At 34.7% G+C, this 15,881-nt stretch overlaps 1 protein-coding gene across 1 annotated transcript; it reads right to left on the minus strand.

Moving 5' to 3' along the window:
- Nucleotides 1-4,866: 4,866 nt before the first annotated feature.
- LOC142632663 (protein FAR-RED IMPAIRED RESPONSE 1-like) lies at nucleotides 4,867-6,944 on the minus strand. The gene is made up of 5 exons (XM_075807030.1): nucleotides 6,564-6,944; nucleotides 6,327-6,512; nucleotides 5,679-6,173; nucleotides 5,201-5,287; nucleotides 4,867-5,088 (listed from the first exon to the last, which is right to left on the minus strand). Exons 1-5 carry the CDS (start codon nucleotides 6,942-6,944, stop codon nucleotides 4,867-4,869), a joined length of 1,371 nt encoding a protein of 456 aa, XP_075663145.1.
- Between the last annotated feature and the right edge of the window lie 8,937 nt (nucleotides 6,945-15,881).

Here is a 15,881-nt window from a genome sequence, read left to right on the forward strand (position 1 = left end):
ACATATAGTTGAAAGCATGATGTTTGTTTGTTTACACCCCTTGAAAATCATATTATTTTAACCTAATGAATTAGCCAAGTATTTACTTAGGCTAATTATGAGATCTAGGTTAAACACATGCAAACATATTACTTGGTGTGGAAAAAGTAAAGAAGACAGTAATATGATGACCTAAAAAAATCAATGAAACAGACCGTTTCAAGGTAAAAACCTAGGGAGGATTTAACCTAGCTATCCTCAAGGTAAACAAATCCACTACGACAGAATAGAAGATTACAATATATTTAAACCCTAAATCTAAAGCTACCTCATGTAGAACTTACCAACACGACCACGTGCAGCTTTGACTTCACGGACTCTTCTAACTTGGATTTGCTGAAAACTAACTCCTCGTTTGTGACAATGAGATCTCATTCAAAGGTTTAGCAACACAAATTCTCCAGTTGGTGACTCGAAGTCCACCCTTGAAAGTTTAAATCATCAGCTATGTATGATCTTGTTGCAGCAATTTCAGATCTACCAGTTCTAATTGTATGAGAATGATTTCCGGTAGTGACTTTGGAAAGAGAAGGTACAAGACCTTTTAGATTTCACAAGAGCATCTCCAAAGTCATAACAAAATGTGTCTTAGTGTTTCCTTTAAATACTTTGTGAAATAGATCTAAAACTCTAATCACTTAATGGGCTTGATGGGTTTTAATTAAATTTTGCAAAACCCATCTTTCAATTGGTCGAACCTGTTTTCTCGATCGGTCGAACCTAACATGTTTCGAAATTCTAAACCTGTAGCTTTCTTTTTCTTGTATTCTGACTTGCAACACCTTGAACATTGGCTAAAATCCTATAGACTCTAAGATCTATATCTAGACAAGTTTGTGTTCATGGTTTGCCATTTGTTCTAAACTTTTAGAACCTAACGCATGATAAAAAAAAAATGCTCATTATCAACAAGCTTCAATCAGTACATTATCATGTTTCCTTCCTCAATTTCCATGATGATTTCAAAGACATTATTTCTTTTATAAATTACGAACAATATTAGAAGTAACTGGCAAGACAGACTCTGTTGCATACGCTACCAATGATATGTTTTCTTGTTCAAATGCATTATTCATGTGTACAAGAGAAACAATTTTGGACGTTGGACACTAAAGAGAAAACAGAAGTAAGAGAAAGAAGAATTACGGGAATGTGCTTTCATGGCTAGGAAGTTTTGGCGCGCCTCCGGTAAATTTGAGAATGAAAGTTCCTTTAATAGGCATAAACAAAAGTATGTGCTTAATTGCAATATACAGGTTAAAATGTATGTAGATTTTGACCACTGTTTCATTGATAATGGGATGCAAATGCCCTACGGTGTCAAGTAAATTGAACAGTGCAGTTTGTAGACTTAAATTAAGGTAGTATATTAAAGCTTCGAGACTAGGTAGAAAAGGTCAAAAACATTAAAAAAAAAAAAACCTTTTACTATCAGAACTCAGAAGCAAATTTGTAATATATATATATATATATATATATATATATATTTTACAAATCAAATGCACACCCAAGAACCATTTCTCCCTTGTGACTTTTAGAAGGTTACAACTCTTACCTGTTAATTTTTGCCTAACCTAAGCACCTTTTTGGTTTCCCACAAGGTAGATTTCTTGGTAGCATTAAGATATATAGAATTAAATAAATAAACAATAAGAAAACATTGAACTAAAATTTTGATTTGCTCATCAATTTGGTAAATGTTATAAAGAACATCATCACCAACAGAAATGGCATATGACGTCAAAGGTCAACTTTAAAGAAACTCTTTTTAGCCAAAAATAACCAAGCTCTTGAGTGCTATTCTCAGTTTTCACTATTAAAGTGAATCACTGAAAAAGAAAATTAGATGCAAGAGTGGAGTGTTTTTAAGAGTTTGAGAGAATCACCTTCTTCAAAAATGGATTCTTTACGCGAGTCTCTAACTCCAAAGAAAGACTAGAGGGAAACAGACTTACAGCAAAAATAACTATTTTTCATTGATATCTCAATTGATCATTACATTTATTTATACATCTCTTGCCCTATTCTTGTTGGCCAAACATGACTTACTCCTATTTGGCTCACAACCTAGGCATGGATCCAGATCCTCTCCATTTCCCTTTGAAATGGAGAGTGTCTAGTTAAGGGACAAGATTCGCTTGAAATAAATCGAAGGCCTAAACTGTGCCACGTCAATTAAAATTCAAATGACTTAACTCTTCAAGTTCAATCGGGGTTAACAGACTTAACTCTTCAAGTTCAACCGGGGTTAGCATTGTTGTTTTCCTTTTTGTTAACTCTATTGAAAAAGAAAAATGCACAACAGAGATGGATGCTAACAACACAAACCAGATTTGATGGGGTTGCAAGGTAGACATGGGCGAACGATGGCTCACTCCAAGTCAATAAGGTCGGGTCTGGTAGTGCTGTGCTTATTGGTGCTAGTGGCGGTGGCAATGGTCATTGGCGGTGACTTGATGGGGTTGCAAGGTAGACATGGGCGAACGGTGGCTCACTCAAAGTTGATGGGGTCGGGTCTGGTAGTGATGTGCTCGCTAGGGTTGGTGGTGGTGGCAATGGTCATTGGCGGTGACTTGATGGGGTCTGGTTTGGAAGATGAGCTTCTAGATCTTTCCCCAATTTTGCTTTGATTTTTTATTTAGGTAGTTGATATTATAGTTGAGTTTGTTTGATTTTCGTCCCAAATATGGAATGATTTTGGATTTAGGCATGGTTTGATTATTTGGATATGAATTTGGATTATACATGTTGAATTACTTATTTTGCACATAGGGCGCTTCTTTTTTGGTGGATCAAAATGTCAATGGTCATCTCAGAAGCTATCTTGGGGTATGAAATAGGATAGTGCTTTCTTGGGGTTTTTGATTTTCTTTTGAATTGGGATTAGTTTATACGCTTAAAATTTTTATTGAGGTCTCTCTTAATATATATATATATATATATATATATATATATTATCTCTCTGTGTGTGTGTTTTATGCTGTGGTTATTAGAATGTTTGGTTCCATTTTTTTGGTTTTGTGGGTATTTTTTTTGGTCTCTCTGTGTGTGTGTTTTATGTAAATGTTTGTGCTTTTGCATGGATTTTGATTTTATTTTTAATTGTTTACTTTATTATGAAAGGTTTTAAGGAATGTATTGTGAATGTCTCTTTGTTTTCCTTGTCATGCCACATATTGCAGAATTTGGTTATCCACTTGGAAAGTCTGCATAATTTTTTGGACAAGTTTTGTTAATGGTTTCTCTATAATTCTGAAGGATTGAGATTTGTTAATATTGCTTGTAGGTTTCATTGATCCTAATCATCAGTAATTTGGAAGGGCCTTTGGAGCTATGATACATCCCAAAGCTTTTGATACCAAAAGAACTTACATAACAAAGAAGCATCATACATTCATACCAAGAGATGGGGCAAGTTGTTTAACACGAGGCAAGTCGAAGTGATCAAGCTAAGATTGAAAATTGTAGACTTTGGATGGAATGTATAATCAAGAAGCAAGAGGTGGAATGTATAGTCAAGCAATAAGCACACCAATTGTAGAAGTTTCATGTTATTATAATCATATAATCAAAGTGTACATTTTAATAAAATTTGTTCATTTTTTTTAATTAAATTCTCTTATTGTCTACTCTATTGGATTGAATTTTGATTGTAATGCCAAGTAACTCATAGGGGCGCAACCCAAGTACATAGATTAGCTGAGCAATGTAAAAGAAAGTGGGAAACTGATCTGCTCCTAATAACATAACAATTATGCAGAAAACAACTTCTGCAGAAAGTTGGTTTCGGAGTACTGAGGCCTAACATATTTTAACAGCCTTCATGTTATCATAGCATCTCATAGACTATAACCAAATCTCCATCACAAATGTGATGAGTACAAATTTTCTTTTTTTGTTGGATCAATTGGCAACATCCTCAAAATCTTGGAATTTGTAAAATCAATTACAATAACAGCTGCTTGTGATGATGAAATTTCCACAAAGGGTAAGAGGAAGACAAATTGACATTTATAAGAATCTAGAGAAATTGAGTCTTATCAACTTCAAAAATCCTGAGTAATATTTTATATAGTGCTCATCAAAATTTGTAGGACTGCTAATAAAAACACAAAAGCTATCATGTTTCACACAGCTTTAGTGAATTTTGCTTTATAGCATGATTTGTAAACATAAAGGTACAATTACTAGCTCCTAAAAAAAAAGGTACAATTACCAAGAAACTTATATCCCTTTCTAGCAAAATAAATCTATACTAAACAAAATAAATCCTCACTTTCTAGCAATAAATCCCCAATTACATCAGAGTATATATTCACACAGTATATGGAAATATTCAAAGGACTAATAAAAACAGAGGGATTTGGCAATTTTCATCTAATCAAAACTATCTTAGCATGTGGCAGCAGCAAATACATTAATATAGAATATAGAACACCTAGCAAGCATAGAGATCTACTAACTTTTCACAAAAACTGAACACTATTTATAGCAAAGAGGGAAACTATATACAGCAAAGAGGGAAATAGAATGTGCAATACCGGACCTATTCTGCAAAAACAGTAATTATGCAGAAAAACATAACAATTTATGCAGCAACAAATAATGATTCTTTCCAAATGTGACTAAAGGAAATGCTCTTTGGTAACAAAAGGAAATGCTCTTTGGTAAGTGTTCTTTCCAAATAATAAAAAATTTGAACATTTGAATGTGACCAAATGTGACTAAGCTTTGGACCATCAAAACTCTAGTCCTAAACTAGGAAAATTACAAAGCAAGAGCACTTAATCTCAACATGTGTCATAGATTATAAAACATGATCCTCAACTAGAAAAATGGCTTGACTTCATGAATCATCTCATTCCATCCACTTGTAACACTTTCTTGAGTTAGGGGACCTCCACTTGCAACACTTCCTTGAGTCAAGAGACCTCCTGCACCATCAATTTTGTCATTGGAGCCTACAACACTTGATATAATCTCTAAATGTGATGCTAATGCAACACTTGCTGATGAGCCTCCCTGATGTGATGCAAAACTTGTAAATATCTTTACCAATTACACATTACACATATCACAAGCTTAGCATTAAAATTATCAAATCATGCATCTAAACTATTATTAATATCAAAGTAAAATATATAATTGTAAATATCTTTACCATTAAAAGTTGTGTAAAACTAGTAATATTTCCAAAAGAGATATCCTCAACTTTCTTTTGTGCCATGATGTCATGTGCATATATTTCCTGTAAAAATTGTACTTGTTTAGCAACAATAATAGTATACTTTATTAATGTGTAAAAATAAAATAGAATGGTGAAAATAAGGATAATTTAGAAGATTACCTCCCGCACTTTTCTTTTCTTTGTTTGCTTCTTTGATGTGCCTTCCTTTGGTTTCGGCATCTTTTCTATCCATGATTTTGTCATATGCTTTTTATTACGATAAATCCCTTTTCTTTATCCCTTTTGGTACAATCATAATCGAAGCACATAATTAATTGTCTGCAAAATCGGTGGAAGGCCTAACGATGTTTTCTTCTACATTAGCTTTGCAATTCCTAAGGTCACAATTTTTTTTTTTCAAATCTGCAATTGCTAAGCTTAGAATATTATGGCCTTCTTTAGTTTCACATGCCTTATTCACCAATTGAATATATTTTGGACATAAATCTCGATACTGATCTACATATTCCAGTCGAGTATCCAGCTTAATGTTATGTGTTGTGCAATTTTTTCTGCTTCCATCTTTTGCATCTCTTCTCCCCCTCTTCATGATATATCTATTAGGAATCAACTTGATATCCAATACATCAAGAACTTTCAAACCATGCCTACATAAAATACCAAATGACTCAAACTTTCTGCAACTACAAGATAGAGTCTCATCTAATGGATTCCACATGACTTCATAATTTCCATATTGATTGAAAAATCCAACCACATAACTATGTGTTTGACTCACATTGCGTTCTAGGATGGAAAGTGCCATTACCTCTTCAACTTCTATTTGAAATAAATCAAACAACGTAGGCGTGTACACTGTTGCTACTTGGTTAAGCATAGGAGAGCTTTTGAGCTTCAATCTTGGAAATTTATGTTTAGAGTCGTATTCTGCTTCTAACTCCTTATCCTATTTTTGATTGACAACTCTTTCAAAATGAGTGAAAAACTCTACTATATTGAGATCAGTACGCAAGCAATCCTTCAAATCAGCATTGAAACTCTCACTAAGCTGGGTTGTCTTCATTTCTGCACTGAAAGTTCTCTTAACTAATGCTTAGACCCATTTTTCCTTCAATTTAAATAGATCAATTAGCCATTTATTTTCATGAACATCGTACTTATCTAGCATTTCATTCCAAGCTGTAGGAAACTCATCTTCACCATCATACTCATAGATACATGCTAAAAAATCATCGTTAACTTGAGACTCATTTTTGAGTAAATGACCCAAGTGTTTCTCAGCATTCTGCCACATATGCTAACTACACAATGCATGATATGTCTTAGGCATGACTACTTTTATTGCTATATCTTGATCTGTGAAAATAGTGATTGGCTTCTTTTCAGACATTGCTTCTAAGAAGGTCTCAAATAACCATACAAAAGATTCAATCGTTTCATCATATAAAAGTGCACCTCCAAATACAACAGTTTCTCTATGGTGATTGAGACCCAAAAATACTCCAAGTGGCCTTGCATCTCTATTTGTACTATACGTTGTATCAAATGTTATTACATCACCGAAGTGGCTATAGTCAATGATCATTCTTGCATTGGCCCAAAAGATATTAGTAATAAACTCTTCACAGTCCAATTGAGTAGCGATATAATATGAAGGATTTTCCTTAAGTTGATGACTGAAATATCTTCCCAAGCTAGCAGTTTTCCCATACTCCATGTCTCTCTGTCGCTTAGTGCGTAAATAGTTTTTATGATCTTACTTGGTAAAACCAAGATTATCATATCCACCATCTTGCTTACTAAGAAGCTCATAAGATTGCTTTGATCTTAATCCCGATTCATGTGCCAAATCAATTTCAATAGCATGAGTTGCAGCTACTTTCCGTTGTGATTGCATCATGTGTACAGTTGATGGGAGGTGGAGATAGTGGTTATGCTCAGTAATAAATTCATTCACCACATATTTTTTTTACTATCTCCATTAAGTACAATAACCAAATGTGCTTCACAACCACATCTTGTTTCTGCTCATGGATTCTTTATATTCTGATATCTCTTGTCTTTGCCTCGAATTCCCTCCTTCGCACACACAAATCTCCTTGAAGTAACCACTCCAGTCTTTTTACATTTATTTACATACTCTTTTATAATACTAAAACCAGCCTTTCTTCCATATTCATTATAAAAATCATATGCAATCTCATTTGCTTCAAACTCCATCCTTTTAAATGGGGTAGATTCCATAGGCACATTAGAAGGAACATGTATTCCCATCATTATCCCTAGAAAAAATTGGCCATAAATTTATTATAACTTTCACCTATCATTTGTTTTCAAAACAAAGATGATGTTAAAAAATGGGACAGAGTAAAAATGAAAGAGTAGCTAGAGTAAAAATGAAAGAGTCATTGGAAGCAAGGGAAAATTTGGCTGCTGAATGAGCAATAGAGTTACGGCATCTACTAATCCAACTAAAATTGCTAGAAACAAAAGACATAGCCAAGTCTTGAATGTCAGCAATCAAATGGAAAATAGACTAGGCAGAACAGGGACCATTGGTGTGGATAGACCAGGCAATCAAATATGCCATATACTAATAAAGATTCAATCTTTATCTCAAAAAAATAAAAAAGATACTCCAAGAATCATCCAGCCATTATAAAGATTCAATCTTTATCTCAAAAAATTATAAATAAAAGTTCAGATAGACTCTAATTTGCATCCAGCCATTAAAACAACAATATAAACTCACCAAGACAACAATATAAATGCAGAAAAATGAGATGGACTCCAAGAATCATCCAGCCATTATAAAGATTCAATCTTTATCTCAAAAAATTAAAAATAAAAGTTCAGATAGACTCTAACTTGCATCCAGCCACCAAAACAACAATATAAACTCACCAAGACAACAATATAAATGTAGAAAAATGATCAAACATCAAATTAGATAACCATAAACAAGTTTTACGGATATACCTCTGTTTTGGCAAGATAGAAACAGAGATGTGCTCTGAACTTTTTCTCCGAACCTTTGAACGTGTCTTTGGTTTTCACTTTTCCCTCCTAAAAGAGCTGTAACTCTCTCTCTCTTTTTACTTTTTATGTTTTATGTTTTATTTTTTTGTTTTCCAGTAGAAACTGTGGTTTGTCCGATTGAGTTAAAGAGCCTCTAGTTTAAGTGTGGTTTGGGTTAACTTATGACGTGGCATGTTTTTTACCCTTGATAGTTTTCAAAAAGATCTTGTCCATGAAATGGACACTCTCCATTTTAAAGGGAAATGGAGAGGATCTGGATCCCCTAGGCATCTACCTTATATACACACACCTTCTAATGATCGACCAACCAATGTTGTTCCACATGCATGGAAGAGAGGATTGAGAGTAGCTGCTGTTAGGGTCATATTTTATGTAACTGACTAATCCTTTGACCAAATACACTTTACTTGTAATTCGGTAGATCTAAGATGAGTTTAATACTTCAAGAAATATGTTGCTCAAAGCATATTAAGTGTTCGTATTGAAAGTCATAAAGATTGGTCCAAGAAACAAGTGAAGAAAAGCCCTTCATTAAGCCTTGACAGATAGCTTGACAGATGCCTGCTATTGAGCCTTAATGTGCAACTCGATAGATAGCGCGACAGAAGCTTGATCTATCGTGAACCACGATTTTCAGTTTTCCAATTTTGAATTTCGGCCCAGGCTTATGTATTTGTTTAGGGTTTCTTTTCTCACAACCCTAGACATATATAAGGCTTATTTTAAAAGTCACCACACACAAATACAGAGACCAAGAGACTTATTCTCTCTGTAAGAAGCTATTGCGTTTGTACGCCATAGAGTTTTGTAACCAAGTGCTTTTCAATTTTCATTATTAATGAAGTGAAGAACTTTGCAGCCAATAACATCTGTTCAAGTTGCTAGAGTTAGTCATGTACTAAGATCCGTGCAAAGGGCTAGTCATAGATTGAAGATTTGTGCATCAAAGGAAAGAATGCTACTACAAGATTAAGTCCAATTGAGTATTAGAACGAAGGTTCAACTATAGGTTGGTATTTTGGGATAGGCCAGGGTAGTTGGTAAGATTTCTTATACTTGTAACCGCTTGATTGTTAATTAGTGAATTCTTGGGAGTGGTGACCTTAAAATCACCCGATAGGGTTTTTGCTTTTCGAGAGGTTTTCTCCATTTGTCAACAAATCACCGCGTCAATTTAATTTCTACTGCATTTAGATTAATTGGTGATTTGTTAGTTCCTTCACGATTTGTATGCAATTGAACCTAATTAATCAACTTGAGTAATTGAATTAATTAACCAGGGTTAAGCTATCTTAATGTAATAGCTACCATAAAAATTTGGAAGCTATTGGCCCAAGGAATACCAATTGGTGCTTTTGTGGGGGATGGGACTACAAAGTGGACTAAAACAAGGGCCTTTGCTACGTCTTCTACTTCTAATGCGTTTCTAACAAATCCTTTTGAATTAATCCATAAAAAAAATTAACTTTCTTCTTTTGAATTTAAACCTTAATCATTTTAAATAATTTCAATTTGCAGCCCGTAAGGAGACACTATTAACCAAAACTAACAAAAATTCAAACAAGTTTTGACAAAAACCTCGATCTAAACACAAAAAAGATCATATAAATTCAATCACAATCCTAAGTTAAATCCATGTTAAAAGAATGATGTGAACTCTAAATATGTAAATTGCAATAACAATTAACTATAACATCATGAATCAATGAATTCCAATAAATTAGCCTAATAGAAACAGATCCACATTAAAAATCAGGAAAGAACGTTCTAAGCACTGAAATAAGAGTACAGTAAAATTCTTGGATTTGAAATATCTACTCTAAATTTAGATTCCACCTTGTATATATACACTTATATATACAGTTAGTAACATACTTTCATATTCTGGCTAATCTAATAGTATGTGATTCCATTCAACAATAAAAAAATAGAAATTTGAAATTTGAAATTTGAAAAAAAGAAGAAGAAGAAGACAGAACTAGTAAGATTTTAAAACCTCATTTCGATGGATCAAAATGAAGTAGATGATGATCCATGAGCTCGAGTGGCTTGATTGGGCGAGAGAGAGAGAGAGAGAGAGAGAGAGAGAGAGAGAGAGAGAGAGAGAGAGAGAGAGAGAGAGAGAGAGAGAAATAAGAAAGTTCTATTATAAGTTAGTGAGTGTGAGATTAAACGAAAGAAAAATAATAAGAACAGTTGTATACGTGGTTGTCAAAATCGCGATCTGGATCGTAGGATCGCACAATTTTACGATCTCACTTCACCAACAAAACGTTTAGAATTGCTATGATCATAAAATGGTAGGATTTTAATGTAGAAGCGTATGAGATCCTACTGATCCTACCAAAACATCAGTTTTTGGTTTTTTTTTTTTATGGGATAAATTTTTGGTTTTGAAGAAATTTTAAGGGTTTTCATTTTTATATGTTGTGATGGTATTATTTTTTATTTTTTTTATTTTATATAATTATGTTAACCTAAGGAAATGTTTTCTAGTTTCTAGTTCACTTGTAGTCAAAATGAAGGAATGCTTCATCATTTCTAAATGATGAATTTATATTGGCTTTGCTACCTTTTAAGCTATAATGTTATTAAATTTGTTTGATCAATATACTAATTTGTGTTCTAATATTACTCAAATATTTTTTTATATATAATTTTATTAGTATGCTTGTATTTGTACATTGATTCATTGATTTTTTTGAGCATGCTCTATAATTGTTGCTGAGTGGTATAACTTGAATAGTTGTGCATGCTCTAAGTTGTATCTTGATCTCTTTTGCAGCTCTAGTACACAAATATACAATGTCTACATAGATGATGAACTGGATAATGATGATTAGGACAATGGTTATAAGAACCCTAGAATGAGAATAATCAAATGTTCACTTTACCTTAATATTCATATTTCTTTTGGATTTCATATTTTAGTTAGTTAGTTTCCATTTGATAACTTATTTTGGTTTTTAAACTTGGAACTTGGAAAATATTTCTACACGTGTTGATAAATATTTTGGTATTTGGTTGCTAATTAAACATTTATTGAACTTTTTAGATACATTGGGTCAAAACTTAAATATATTTGTTTCATTAGTATAGACGTAGCGACGTATGACATACTAATTGCATCATATGATGCAAATCTTTGTTTCTTATGGATAAAATCACAATTTACATGATTATTCAATATATAAAATCATTGACAATGTGTTTTTTTTCTTTAAATCTGAAAATATATAGGATCTTACGATCCACGATCCATGATCCTACCTATTTTTCATGATCTTACGTAAGATCTCGATTTTGACAACCTTGGGCGTACGCAGAAATCTCGTAAAAGATAAATCACCTAGTGATGAAATAACATAACAAATAATCAATTTGTATTGATTTATATATATGTGAGTACAATCCTTTGTATGACTCTTTACAATAAAAGGATACAATAAACTCTACTGATTCAATCTAGAAGAAACGTTACAATTCAAAGGGTTGTGAAGTTTGATCTTGAATCGTGCCCTGATGTCTCCAAGTTGAATGAGTAGTTGAACATACTTGATTTGATGTGAGGGCCATTGGCTTAATCTTGAACTATATTAAAGGAGAATCCCTACTATGATTTGAAGAGGTAGGAATAAGCCTCGATGAACAATAGAATTCTTTTGGACTCAGAGATAACTCTCTATTTTGGTAGAGTGGCAGTAGAGTTTTCTCTCCAAGTATCTATTCCTATTTTTTCATATGAGAAGTCTCTATTTATAGGTGACTTAATGGTATTTAATTTGGAATTTCTCTCAGCATTTATTGAGAGTTAATTATGAATTTTGAGTTCAATTTGGTTTCTCACTCAATATGATCTTTGCATATGAGTTTTTTCTTCAGACGTTGCCACATGACTTTTTTCATTCGATGTTGCCATGCGGCTTAGTAGTGCATGTTTGTCCACAAATGCCCCACACTACAAAAAACGAGGGCTATAGCCGTGTTTCTAAAACGCGGCTATAGACCCTAAAAACGCGGTTATAGCCCCTTTTGGTCTATAGCTATGTTTTCTATAACTGCATTTACACGCGCAACCTATTTACTGCAACTATAGGTTCAATAGATCTATAGCCACATTTTTTTAAACGCAGCTACAGACCATGTTTGGGCTGCGTTTTAAAACCATGGCTATAGGTACAGTTTTGGCTACGTTTTAAAAACGCGGCTAAAGCCTCCTACAACTGCTTTTTTGAAATGCGACTATAGGTTTTTAAAAAAAAAAAAATTCTGGGTTTCTTTTTCCCAGCTAATTCAAAATCAAACACAAATCCAGAAAATTCAAAATCAAACACAACATTCTCACAATACAAACACACCCAGAAAGTTCAAAATCAAGCACAAACCCAAAAAATTCAAAATCAAACACAACATACTCACAATACAAACACAACGTGCTCCAAAATACAAGAACACAAACCCATGAATCTCCTCTCATTCAACAAAACCAACCCAAATCTAACACTAAATCCCAAGGAACACAAAAGCACAAGCTCAGAAACACAAAAGAACAAGCTCAAGAACACAAACCCATTTAAACATAAGCACAATATTAGCAACACAATAGCACAAATTCAAGCATAGATCCAAAAAATTCAAAATAAAAACTCAAATCCAAATCAAGACATAGACACAAATATTGCTAGAATATCCACTTCATTCAAAATTTTCAGCATTTCCTCCATTTTCTTACTAACTAAATATAAAATAACAAAAAAAAAAAAAACTAGATCTATAGACAAATCAGTGTGCTTGAGATGAAGAAAAAAACAAAGAAAGAAAAGAAGAAGAAGAAGAAGAAGAAGAAGAAGTAGCTACAAAGAAACAAAGAAAAAAAAGAGAGTTGTGCTAGAGTGAAGAAAGGAGAAAGAAAAAGGAAAAAAAAAAAAAAAAAGAAAAGAAAGAAGGAAAGAAGAACCTGGCATGACTTGCAAAAGAAAGGACCTAAAAAAAGAATGAGCAAAGAAATTAAGAAAAGATGAAAGTGGGGATGCAAGTTATAATTATCATTCAGTTTTTTTTTTTTTTTGTTACCTATAGCCACATTTTTTGAACACGGCTATAGCTTATCTATAGCCACGTTGTTTAAACATGGCTATAGGCCATCCTTTTAAAAAAAAAAAAATTATTTGGTTGGACCTATAGCCGCGTTTGTTGAACGCGGCTATTGATCTTCCTTTTAAAAAAAAATATTCGATTGGACCTGTAGTCATGTTTTTTGAATGCGGTTATAGACTTAATCTATAGTCGCGTTTTAAAATTGCGGCTATTGATTTGCTATAGCCGCGTTTTTTGTAGTGCCACTTACATGGATGCATCATAAAATTTTTGATATCTATAATGCCCCCACTTCAAGATTCCGCTTTGCGTCTTTTGGATGCAAGGAAGACAAGACTTGAAGTATTCTTTAATTTTATTTATTTATTTTGTTTATCTTTAATAATGGACTTGGTTTATGGGTACACAAGGCTTTCGTCCGGGTGAAATTTGGGCTTCCTTCATCCCGATGCTGTATATTACAGATTTGTCATCGAAAATGTCTTCCCATGGTTTTAATCTTATGAGCCACGCACATATTTTTTTAGTTGAGCACTCAGGCCTTATGGGCTTGATTACACAAAAAAGACATTCCCTCTGGATTGCAAGCCCACCTTAGTTTTGTTAGGCAAGCCGGTTCAGCAATTGTCTTGCTTGACAAGCTTTTTTTTTTAAGCTGCACTCTTACAAATCACTAGGGTTTCTTGCGAATGCCACCTCTATAAAAAGGACGTGAAGCTTTATGGGTGAGAGTAAACTCCAAACATCAATTTCAAGCGGATTGCGGCATCCTGTCCTTCTTGTCTTGGTTTCCAAAGGATTCGAGCAACATCGGTCCTCTTGCCATCTCTGGACTACGGGTGTGTAAGCTTCATCCGTGTATCCTTCTTGATGTCTTCGTCTTGTAGCTACCGGTGTGTGAGCTTTGAACACATCAGCTGCGTATCCGTCTCCCCGCCTTTGTCTTGCGGCCATTGAAGTGCGAGCTTCGAACACTTCGTCCCCATGTCCTTCTTATATATTGCCTTTGTCTTGCGGCTATTGGTTTGTGAGCTTTGTCCGCGTATCCTTGCCACTGCCTTCATCTTGTAGTCATCAGTGTGAGAGCTTGTCAGTGCATCCTTCTCACTGCCTTCGTCTTGCGGCCATCGGCCTGTGAGCTTTGTCCGCATATCCTTCCCACTGCCTTCATCTTGTGGTAATGAAGCTTGTGATTTTAGGCAATCCAACTCCATCTTCTGTGGTCATTTATAATCATGTTGCTTCCTCTTGTATTTGTCAACGTTGTCCTTGACTCTCCCGAAAGAAACAAACATGCATTAATTCTGTGTCCCACTTATAATGAGCCATGGACACACATGATCTTCACACTTAATGTAGAGAGCATACAAACTTCCACGTGTCTTTTCCTTTACATGCACATATAGCTTACCATCACATGTACGATGTTTAGGAGCTTGAATGTGAACATTGAACGAATGGCTTCCCGTGGTTTTGAATCACAATGCTACATGGCCCTTTCTAATAAGCCATGAATGCATGTTCGCCTTTTTCAATTTATTAGTAAATAGTGATGGGACTGACGAAACCACTTTTCTTGGACGATCTCATGAAACACCTTCGTTCACTCACAAAGCGGCATGGACGAGGGTAGGCAAGTCATTAATAAGAAGATTCAATGCCCCAGACAGTTATTGGCTAGCTGTCAGACCGTTGGAGCCTCATCAAGACCTACATTAATAAGCCCTAAGGCGTTGCAAGAAGAACATTAAAACCACAATCAAAGCCCCAACGGCTAAAATCCATGAAGCTATATATACACACTCATTAGAGGCACAAAAGGTACTGAATTCTTACCCAAAGAAATACTTTTACGCTTCTCATTTTCTCTCAAAAGATTTCTACATACTAACTTTGGCATCAGAGACGTTTGGGCAGGCGCCACATCGGTGACCATCTTAGAAAAGCCTTAGTCCCATTTTCCAAGAGCAGTGACGAGGGTCCAGCACCATCTGGACAAACCCACTTAACTGACGATCTAGACATCATCAGTTTGGCGCTATTTGTGGGAAGGACATTTTCGCACTAAGGTTTGAGAATATAGTTCCAGTCATTCTCCAAGTTCAGATGGAGTCTAACCAAGTCCCTGCGACACTGGCCCTGCAAATCCAAGCACTTACAGCTAGCGTAGAAGAACTCACCAGACAAAACCAAGAGATGAGGTAGCGGCTCCAGCAGGAAGCCAACCGGTCTAGAGACAATCCAAAAGACGAGGGGGACGACCAGAGATGAAGCTATCAAAGGCCAGCCATTCCAGATGAACCGAGCTCAGAGCTTCTTCGGGAAATGAAGAAAGAAATGGACGAACTGAGGAACACTATCAAAGAAAAAACAGATCGAAGCTTGGACAGGATGGTCAAGACGACAGATTCCCCCTTCACGACAGCAGTTCTTGAGTGCCCAGTGCTGTCAAAGTTTTGCCTACCTCAGCTTGAACAGTTTGATGGGCTTAAGGATCCCTTGGACCATCTCAACACTT

This window comes from Castanea sativa, chromosome 4 (genome assembly GCF_040712315.1).
Source record: "Castanea sativa cultivar Marrone di Chiusa Pesio chromosome 4, ASM4071231v1".
Taxonomy (NCBI): Eukaryota; Viridiplantae; Streptophyta; class Magnoliopsida; order Fagales; family Fagaceae; genus Castanea; species Castanea sativa.